The 11468-nt window shown below is 34.4% G+C and overlaps 2 protein-coding genes across 4 annotated transcripts in view; one reads left to right on the top strand and one right to left on the bottom strand.

Moving 5' to 3' along the window:
• Positions 1–6462: 6462 nt before the first annotated feature.
• On the top strand, positions 6463–7319 carry LOC309971020 (HIG1 domain family member 1A, mitochondrial-like; the record flags this gene model as incomplete). Its single annotated transcript, XM_082853793.1, has 2 exons — positions 6463–6595; positions 7270–7319. 2 exons carry the CDS (start codon positions 6463–6465, stop codon positions 7317–7319), a joined length of 183 nt encoding a protein of 60 aa, XP_082709919.1.
• A 2397-nt stretch (positions 7320–9716) lies between these two features.
• NETO1 (neuropilin and tolloid like 1) overlaps positions 9717–11468 on the bottom strand; it is a gene marked incomplete at both ends in the record, with an annotated part of 87034 nt that continues 85282 nt past the window's right edge. For all 3 annotated transcript variants that reach the window (XM_082852649.1, XM_082852650.1, XM_082852651.1), the window contains 2 exons: positions 9717–9777; positions 10745–11303. In XM_082852649.1, the coding sequence (XP_082708775.1) occupies positions 9717–9777; positions 10745–11303 (620 nt within the window). The remainder of the gene's footprint in view (positions 9778–10744; positions 11304–11468) is intronic.

The following is an 11468-nucleotide window of genomic DNA, read 5'->3' as shown; positions in this document are numbered from 1 at the left end:
GAGTGATTTTTTAAAAAGACAGTTTTATTCATAAAGTTAGCATATGTAAGAATATAAAAATCTAGAGAGACCCATGGTTTGTAAGTATACTGAATTGACATGTATGTCAAGCAATTCTGTTTAAATGTTATTCTAAATTTGTGTGTTCTAAAACTTACCATTCTTGTATTTTGTGTATGTTTATTTTGAAAACACAACCTGCAAATTAAACTTTTTTTTAAAAAAGGAGAAAGATAATGTGCCCGTAACAATGGTTATTAAACCACACTTCTTTAAGTTTACTTTAGAATCTGGCCTAAGTCTGTAGTTTCTAGAAGGAAAGGCCAATGAACGTAAGCCACGTGTCAGGTCAGGACAGCGCTTCTCTGCGACAAGTAGAAGAATGTATGTCTTTATTTAAATGTAACTTTTGTACTCATTTGCTCACCTAAGCAGAGCCGTATTGACTATGCACTTAACAGTTATTTTGAAGGATCCCCAAATTGCTCGTTCCTGATGCCTACTTTCAAATCCGTAAATTTTAGAAATTAGCAGTTCTCAATTACACATCATTAATAGCATATCTGTGTTGATGTCTTTTCCAGTGTCAACCTCATTTATGCCAGGTGGTGGCACACTAAGAGCTAAGAGGCAAAGGCTAACCTCATTCTCTCCCACCTACTAACCCCTACGCTCCTTCCATCTGGTCCTGTCCTAAACTGATGTCACCTTTGAAAGGTGAGGGCTTTTCCCGAGTTGTCTAAACCCAGGGTTGATCACGGAGGTAGAGAAGTCCACTTTTGTCAGCAATGACTGGTTCACAGATGGACAAAAGTCAGGCACAGAGGAGACCTTTTTGCCCACTCTGGAGTACAAACTAGTAAGACACAAATGTGAAAACTAGAGCCCCTATACTGGTACCACCACTTTCATGTTGTTTGTTTATGGATGGTGTCATCTCTGATTTTCAGAGCAACTTTCATTATTGGGTATAGACTCTCTATTTTAAGGATGAAGGAAGCGAAGCTCAAAGGATTCCAACTACGTCCTTAAGAGCAAGTGAGAAGTACGAAGTGAAACTAAAATTTGAAATTGTCCTGTTGAAAAGCTATTTTCACTGCGTTACACCACACTTTTATACCATAATTATGGTTATGAGACTGCAGTTATCTACCTACCTATCTATTTGCTTTGCTCATCCCACTATTAGGCTGTCATGCGAATGTATACCAAACAATTGTCTGGGATTGAAAAACAGAATTTTCTGTCAAGTGTTAGTATTTCTGTTTGACTAGGGCTTTTGGGATCACTTAGGAGCTCTGGAGTTCAATATTGTTCAATAAGATGATGCCATAAAATAAGCACTGGGGAAGAATGTCATTCAAGTGAAATAAGAATCAGTGGACTCTGGAAGTCATACATTTCACTGTGGACAAGAGGAGGCTGGAAGTTAGTTTTCATTACTGCTCCGTATAGGTGATACATTTGTCCCATGTCCATTATAAAACGAAGTTTACACATGACTTAGGAAAAATGATTTATTTATAATGTATCATAGGGTATAAAAAGTATCTTCCAATGCATTGTCATTTGGTCCTCAAAAGCTATAGGGTAGAGAGAAGTTGCTATAATACATATTTTTACAGATGAGAAAACACAGAAGTATGGGGTTTCTATGAATACGTATCAACTTATTTCAGTGAAACATACTATATTGAATATTAAAGGGTTGTATTCATAGCAGTAGGATTGCTGGCTGATTCTGGGGTTAATCAGCTTGAGTTCAGACCTGGATGTATCATTTTTTATTGTGCAATCTTAGAAAAGCTACCAAAGCTCTCTTCAGTTTCCTTATAGGTACAATGGAATAACAATAAAACAACCATAACCACAAGTATTATTATTATTCATAATAATAATAATTGCTAAGATGACTAAAGGAATACTTACTTGAAAAACTCTCAGAATGGTGTTTAGCATACAACACTCAGTATTTTGGCTAGTTACCCAACCATGATCTTGAAATAATAAAAAAATGGTAGAAAATAAATAGAAAGTAAGACAGATATTTCTGGATATCTAACAATCCATCGGTTATTCTTTTTTAATATCTTGCGTCTGTATTGTTTTGATTTCCTTTATTTATTCCAGTTTCACTCAGTTTAGCAGATACACTGCCGTCAGAGGATTCTACTTATAGTTTTTCAGCCCAACTTTGCTAAGAGACATTAAAATTCTTTTTTGACTAAAACGTGAAGTCTTTTGGATGGCATTACCTGCACTCAGAGATCATGATGTAAACGCCAACCTGCTCTTCCAACTATATTGACTATTATTCCTTTTGTCTAATCCTATGCTCCAGCCATCTCAAATATTTACATGGCCTTGGGAGACTACTCTCTGCTCTAACTTCTCTAGGTGGAAATCTCTCCCTGCTCCACCACTGACAATGTTTCTCAATCTTCAAGACCTGCTTAGCAGAACAACTATTCATCAAGCATCTCTTGATCTCTCTGAGAATATATTTTACCCCCTTATCTATGCCACTGACTTTATTATAAAACATTCTCGGTATTGTATTCTCTTGACAGTTGAATATATTTCATCTTCCATGCCAGATTAGCAGGAAGCAACTAATTAGCTTTTCAAGATGGAAAGCTTAGCAAATAATTTTGAGCTTCATTTTCCTTATTGAGCTCCGCTAAGAACCCTTCCTTCTATAAGGCTCCATAATTATGCTTCCCACTAGTGTGTCACCTTTTATTTTCATCCCCAAAGCACTTAGGAAGAATCCTGGTATATAGATTGTACAGGCTCAAGAAAAACGCTGGCTCTATTGATAGTAAACTTAACTCAGGAGAAAGCGAATAAAGAGCACAAATTTTACAATGTGATGTAATAAGGAAAATTTTATTTTAAATAATTTATATGCTATGTTTTCTGACCACTTTTACATTTTGTGTCTAGATATGTGTCTATTAAGAAGAGGGCAAAAAAAATTTCTTTTTCCAAAGAATGAACCAATGTAAAACGACATGCTTCAGAGTTTGGAGAGGTGATAGAAGTTGGGGATAAACAGGAACATGTTGGCTGCACAATTATGGACGCAAAGAAGTGGTTTAACTTTATGATCATACTAGTGCAGGAATAAGGACCTTCTGGAAACCAGCCCTAGTAAGTTTGAAGTCTGAGGAATTAAAGGCATACTAAGAAGGCATTTACTTCTTTAATAACACATAAGAAAGTACAGAACCAGAGGCCATAATAAAAAAAAAAAAGCTGAGATGTTACGAGTGCCTGACGTCAGTCACCTAGATTTGTTATTTCTATCACACTGTTGGGTTTATCTGAATAATAAAATTCAGTTAAGAAATCCGTAGTACAATTTAAACAAACTCATTAATAAAATTAATCAGGATAATTCTATATTAGCAAAGGGCTCTGATTTGTTGAACAAGATTATTTATAAAAACACATCTCTGGCTATTTTAATAATATATTTTATTCTGCTACTTAATTCCACCTTTAAGAGAGAAACGGGAATTATTAATTAAATGGATAAGAAACTGATAGTTAATTCAAGTCTGATTTTAAAAATTATTTTATCTATTTGACAATTTTTTGGATGGACCCTCTGGGCCATGAGTATGATCCCAAAAATGAGCCAAAGGAAGAAGCATGCACAGGTAGGCATGATACAGAAACTAACTCGCTTCAGCGAACTTGGACAAAACTGAGACTCGCTTTTCAAATCATATGCATTTCGCATTCAGAATATTTTCATGATTTTATTTATTTAACCTCCCTCCGGCGTTGGAATCTGACAGGATTCATTTTCATCATTGAAATATACAAATTTCAAAAGAAGATAAAATGCTATTATTTATTTTACCACCAAAAGATAAATAATTTGTCATTACTTTAATTAAGGAATAGGAATCAGTATCATATTTTGTTATTTATTAAGATATGCTTAGGTTGAGGAAAATCCATTTGTGGAATTTTAAAAATGCTATCAAATTTGAGGAAAAGCCAAATTCCTAAATGAAAAATAGAGAAAAAGTTGATTCAATATTAAGTGAATATTTAAGAAATGTCAAAGACCTAACTTTATTAAATGCTAAGAATAAGGGTTTATGGAGTCATTGAAATAATTTTGGTGAAAAAATAATGCAAAACAGAAAAGCCAGCATCTTCACAATGTGGACTGTTCTCCTTTAAAAGCCCAAAGACATTGATCTCCAATTAAGTTTACAGCCACATTTTAATTATCTAATCAAATGGAATTGAATTATGGTAAATCAACTATTACATATGTCTATCTTCCAATATGATGCATAAAAATGGCTTGTGTGTATAATCAGGTACACAAAAATCATAATTCCAAATCAACATGCCAACCTTGAATTAGGCAACTAAAACGCACTTGGACGGAAGTAAAAAGCTTAATTCAGGGTTTCATAGGTGTTGCACATAATCATGATATGCCTCTCAGATTTTGAAAGTGAATTCAAACGTAGGGAAATGAAACAAAAAGAGCTATTTTCAAATTAACTAACATGGTGTGTAATTACGCTATCAGAAAGCATCTTATGAGATTAATAAAGCACTCGTGCGAGTAATATTTGAATTCACTTTATCAAAAAATATAACTATTTATTAAAATAACTTGATTTGAAACATCTTGAAAGTCTTGAAATGTCTCATGCCATATCTACATGTGTCTCTCCACTTGAATATAAACCAAAGTTTGATATGCAGGTGACAGGGTCTGATGTAGCCAGTAAACAGGAATTTTTAATGTGTTGGTAGATTTCAATACTGGCTTTTAAAGACCTTCCTTCAGGAAACCCCCAGGCAACACGGAGCCCCTACACACTCAAGATCCAGCATCTAGAGTTGAGGCAGGGACAACAGGAGGCTTCCAGGCCTCAGAGCCATCACTATCTTGCTTTCTGATTAGGCAATGCCCAATTATACGTTGAGTTATACATTCTCAGTATTACCACTGAAGAGGCCTATTCTTCATTTCAATATTTTTGTTTTCCTATGGAGCTGTTGTGTATTAAATATGTGTAAGCAATCGATCTTTATCATTATACTTAATGTAGTTGGATTTATTTTTTAAGTCCTTGATTTCTGGTGCAAATAGCCTTTCAGCAGTGAACCAGCAGGTCAGAAGCATTCTGCTTCTTTAGGAAGAACTGGAAAGATGAAAGTCCTGTGGACAGCTGAAAGGACAGTGGATAGTAAGTGGTTCACATGTATATCATCCTTTCTGAGATTATTCATTCAAAGTGTACAGGGTCTTATGAAGATTTCTAAATAGAGACAGTGATATAAAACATGGCTAATCACTTTAAAAAGTCTCTGGATGCATCAACTTTGAAGTAAAAGGAATGAAAATAGGCATGATAATAAAAGAATTAGTCAAGTCAAACAAAAAAGGTTAAATTTCAACATAATGTATATAAAATATATAGCAAACAACAGAAAATAATCTTTCTTTATAATGTTTGATATATTTTTTCTATTTACCAGTTTATCAGATTCTGTGGATTGACATTTTTTCAATACAGACTATTCAGAATTGCTATGATAATTAATTTTTCTATCAGAAAATTTTTTCTTTCCCATTTATTTGTTTCTGTAGCACATGTGAAGTTGGATTCCTAACAGGGATGTATGTGAATAGCTCATCTACTGGCTTTGTGGAGCTTGCTTGAGTTACCAGGTTGGCATTGTGATAGACCAGATGGCTTTGTGTTTGTAGGACAAACTTCTGTAGAATTCAGCCATTTGGGAAATGCTGGTAAGCAGATTTACAGTAATCTGAGTTTAGAAATTATTTTCTGAGAATACACATTCAGTATTTTAAAAGTACCCACTCACTAAATCAAACTTTATAGAGTATGTAATTCAACAGCAATTAATTATAATATTATTTTCCTTTATTTATATTAAACACACCATGATTAGTAAGCTTTCAGGAATCATATATGTGCCTGAGTATAAGGACAACTCAGAATTGTGTTATTTGGGTCATAAAAGAGCTTGTGATTTTAAAGCATTTGAAAACGACTTTCCTCTTCTAAAAGGAGACTATATTCCATAAAGGTTTTTTTTTCTGTTATACTCACAGTCATAGTTTATTACAGTCTGTACCACATTAACTGATTGCCTTTGGGGATGGAAGTAGGACAGAGAAGAGCTCCCCTGGCACGCTTAAAGGAATTTAGTTACTGGCTTCACAAGGCCACATTTTAAAGATGATCTTAGCTTTCTGGATCTGCTACTGTTTGCTTCCAATTGTGGATTTTTAGTTCTGAGGGGGAAAAAATTAAAACTCAATTTGTATGTTAGCTGGTTAATGGTCTCCTAAAGCATCCTTATTAAAAAAAATAGAACGTTGATTGATGATAAAATCATCTTGATTCCCTGCCCCCATGCATCTGACATCTTGTGACTGTCTGTTTTACAGGAATGGCAGGTTTTGCAGCAATCGTTGCATATGGATTATATAAATTGAAGAGCAGGGGCAATACTAAAGTGTCTATTCACCCGATCCACATGCGCGTGGCAGCCCAAGGCTTTGTTGTGGGAGCAATGACTCTGGGTATGTTCCTACAGGATATCTCAAATTTGTGGTTCCCCATTAATGGATTTCTTTGTAAATAAAACAAGATAGATACTTTTAGCTGACTTTGAAGCAGTTTGCAAATATCACTTATATTCATTTTCACATAAAAACTGAATTAATAAAAATAGTTCAAGCAGTGACATAGTTTTACTGTCTATGGTAAAACCTTACTAATGTTTTAAAGAAAGAAAGAAAAGAGAGTACTGCCTTTCACTGAGTTTATAATTTTGTTGAAGAGTCTAGATATGTAAATAGGATTGGTAATAAGATCCAACATCTGGGAGAGACATGATTCCTGTTTTATTGAGTTTTTGAAGGTGGAAAAGATATTACACGCTTTTATAGGCTTTATAATTAATTGACTTTATCTGGTATTATACAGCAAGAGTAACTCCTTTTAAAGTTGCCAGATAAATATTGACATTTTAACAGTCTGAGCTAGTCATTCTGGCCTTGAGATACTTGGGAAAGTGTGTAAAAAGAATTTTAGAAATTTGAATTGTTTAAGAAAGCAAGAGTGAGGGCCTTGGTCCCCTTGTAAGTATTGTACACCAGCAAGGGTGCTACTTTTAGCTACTTTATGAACTGTTTTTAATTTTCTAATACTGAAAAAAATATTTAAATGCTTAACTAGCATTCTTTTTCTTTAGGTGTGGGCTATTCCATGTATCGAGAATTCTGGGCAAAGCCTAAACCTTAGAAGAGGAGATGCTGTCTTGGTCTCGGTGGCGCTTGCTTTAGTTAGACATCTCATATTGAGGTTATATGTTTATGTTGAAAATACATTCTGTGGGTCAGACAATAACATGGTAATTTGAATACTGGCTCCCTTTCTTGCAGGCTGGATTTGCCTGGTGACCAAGCTACTGGTGACTAGTTCACCAGCTACGTCATTCAGATTAGCACAAAAACGTGGCACTTTTAAATGCGCTCGAGAGTGGTACAATGTCCACTTTCTTAAACTCTTCTGATAAAATTAGTTGTAAAGAGGACAGTATGCCAATCCTGAAAATGCTCCCAGTTGCTGCAGTATATCAGACACTTTTGATGTAATGTAGAAATCCTATTGACCCCAGGTAATTTAACTCTTTCTGACAGCCTTGTGGACGGAGTACTCCATAAAGTTTTAGAAATCAAATTTTGAAGAAGTATGTCTTAATACTAAAGGACATCCTGTAGCCTAAAGTGTGGAAAGAGTAGATATAAAGTGTGTACTTACGTAAGTCAGTTTTTATCACTCTAATAGACGAAAGCATTTCTCTTAACTCAAGTTAGGAAATTATTATACATTTTTATATATCTTTATATAAAAGTTACAAGTAGCAAGCGTATGACACAAGGAAGTGGAAGAGTAACAGCAGTATTGGAGAATGCATGCTTTTTACAATGTGTCTAATAAAAATGACATTTTTCCAATTCAAATATCCAGTGCTGACATGCAGGGTATTTTCTCAAGCTGTCAATCAATCATATTGCTAAGTGCTTAATCAAAAATCATTTCTACTGAAGGGTATGAACGGTAAAATACCTGATTTCAAAACTATCTCTGAAACTCGGTATCTTCCTTTGATTTTCTTTTAAAAAGAAAGGAAATGGGGGTATATAGGAAAGACGAAAAATGAGATTTTTCTTATTGCAATCCAGTAATTTTACTCGGTACTTTGGGCTGCATTTAATCTTAACACAACAACAGACGTTTATAGTCCATAAAACCTCTAGCTGGTGTTTCCATGGTCCACATTCTCACTTTTCACTGTAGCATGTTCAAAATCACTCAGGAACGCACTATTCTCAAGCAGTCTATATAATGAAAACAATGTACATGTAACACAAAGTTCATCCAAAATTGTGTTTTTTCACATATCACACAATGTACAATTATCTAACAAAGACATAAAACAACATAGAAACAAAGCGAAACTGACAGTAAAAATAAAGTTGGGATAGTCTTAAACAGGAACTAATTTCTTCAAGTTTCCAGTAAATCTCAAAATGTATTTAAAAACTAAGGAGCACTTGGTGGCCAGCAACCAAATTACGAAATGAACATATCATTGTGCAGCGGGTATGTCTTGCTGAAGGGATAACAAATGTCTGTAATTCTTAAGTTTGGATAAAGGCAGTGGAATGAATTTAGAAATATGTCCACTTTTCACAATTCACTATAGAATTTTCTTTTCACAGTCCCCATGTTTGTATAAATAGTTCTTGTCTGAAAATAAAACACAGTTAAAACATTTTCTCCCGATGAAATATGCACACAACTACACCAACTTATCAAAGTAGTATAGAGCATGGAAATGCATTCACCTAATTCAAGAATAATTGATAGGTCTGAAGAGTTTTGAAGAGATTAACCGTCAAGCAAATTTAATTGGAGACAAATTAGTCTAATAGAGATATAGACTCTAAGTGCTAAAAATAAAGCCATTATGGTACCCGATGACAAAATAGATGTGCACATAGACAACTGCTATTTATGGAACATTTTACATTATCAAGCATTCAAATTTTATATTATAAAATTTGACATAACATGCTGTATTTAATTTTGATGAAATAAGCTGCATGTTCATGCAAAAATAAGAGGGCACGAACTGTACAAGTACCACAGAATGCTTAGTGTGTGAGTTTTGAGTAGAATGTTGCCAAATTCAATCAATACCATTATTACCAGTTTTATATACTGACTTCAGTTATATTGAGACAGTATTCAATTTTTTTAAATTATGAAAACCTTGGGTTTCTTCTGGTATTTCTTTTAAGACTTCACCAATTTTTGTATCTTTACCTTAAGATAGATAAAATTTAACTTATTAACTTAACATCCTTTTCAATAGCATTGTAGTACAATGCTTGATGGTAAGAATATTCACATTTATTTTAAAGATACGTATACTAAGAATATCCTTCCATCAGCATTGAATCCCGTATATTTCTAATTGTGAAATGCTATGAAACACATATCTCAAGAAAGAATGAATAAATAGCACATTCCCTAAAAAACTACAAGACAAGTTCAACAGAACAAAACAAAACAGAGTACGACAAAGTCGGAGAAGGAACCAAGGGCATTTGCTTACCTTGAATTTTCTTTTTAGACCCTAGTTGTGTTGTATTCAGATTCATGTTTGCTTAGAGACCCAATGAGGCAGAACCTGGAATGTTATGGCTATTTCATTCAACAAAGTAATATTTTCACAAAAAATAAATAAGCACACAAATATTTACTTAAAAGCATTCCTAAAAATTCATAAAACTGTGGAAGTAAAATTTTTTCCATCAGCATGCAAAAATATTAAATCAACTAAAAGTAGTTTAGGTTTTGAGACTATATACTGAATTGAGGAATTACGTACATTTACAAAATAAACTAAATGCTAGTAAGCATGCAAAACAAAACATAGGAAGATTGGATTTGGGAATTGGAAATTATATTTTTCTCAATTTAAATCTTCTTTCCCCAAGACTTTTACTAATTTTAGGCCTAATAATACAATATAGATAATATTGTCTCCATATTAAAAGAAAACTGTTTCTACTAATCCTCGCTACATTTAAATATCAATGTTTACTTGTTTTAGCATACCATGCTATCATATGCAATTTGTAATGTAAGTATTATGTGATATGTGGAAAAAAGTGTTTTAACTTTCATACCAAAAATATAATACATTATATTGCAAAATATGTTATTTTTACATTAAAATGATTCAACAAGATGGGTTAACCATCTTGGTAAGGCAAGTATTTCCAAATATCATCTCGTATCTTAAAATCTATAAATATTGATTGGAGCAACTTTTGTGACCACATGGAAGCAAATTAGCCATAAAAATTAGAGCCATAATTTTTATAGCAATAAATATTATATGTGTATAGAAATAAATGAAATCTCTTTGGTCTGTGGGTGCTCTCACACACACACGTATGTACACAGACGGGATTTAGGAAAAGTACGCAGAGCACGGAAAAAGGAAAAGAAGAGGCAAGAGTTGAAATCCTATGCTTTAAGTCATTAATAAAAAGAGAAACTGAAAAATGAAGACAAAATAGAACACAACATTCTGGAAGCATTTCAGTCTTCAGGTTATAGTTTTCATCAAAAAATCTAGAGATACTGACCGCTGGACGGCTTTATCGTGTCGGGACAGCCTGTGACTCGTGGTCGGCACCTCGTCAATCTCGTCGATGTCACAGGCATCTGCAGCATCTTGGGAGTAGTTGTGTTTCATGACGAGGATACTTCTTCTGTTCACAGGTGGGATGAGGGGTTTGACGGGCTGTGGGGACATCTCTGTCAAGACAGAAGCATCTCTTGTGCTGAGGTTGCTGCGGCTGCCTTTCGTACTGGACAGTTGTGATCCACAGTGATGGTCATGAATGCATTTGGAAGAGGACCTCCTCAGTTTATGGTAGTTTTCAAAGTCATCGGCCACATCTGCAAAGTCAGCTGTAGCTCCTGTCCCTCTGAGGGTGCATACCTCGTAATGAGGAGGTTCCAACACCTCCTGGAAAACTGTCTGGTCAAAGTCCGATTTCCTTTGGACATATTTTTTACGAGGCTGTTTGATCTGCACAATGACAGAAATGATAATAAGGATGATCACAATGCAGGAAGTCACGCCAATGACAGTCCCACTGGTGTTGGTCAGCTGGTCCAGCAGACTGGCTTTCCTCTTTTCTACACGTTGAGGAGAGTGAAAACAACAAACAAAACAAGAAACAACCCACCACGCGTTAATATGGTAGTCAGACGTACGTGGAGAACTTTAAATGAAACAGGCTGAGCATAAAACTTTCACCGTCTTAAACATAAACAAGTCTTTAAAAAGAAACAAAATGTTTC

This window comes from Leucopleurus acutus (genome assembly GCF_964270905.1).
Source record: "Leucopleurus acutus genome assembly, chromosome: 13".
Classification (NCBI taxonomy): Eukaryota; Metazoa; Chordata; class Mammalia; order Artiodactyla; family Delphinidae; genus Leucopleurus; species Leucopleurus acutus.
Note: the sequence above shows the minus strand (reverse complement) of the source record. Positions and strands in the feature narration are given on the sequence as shown.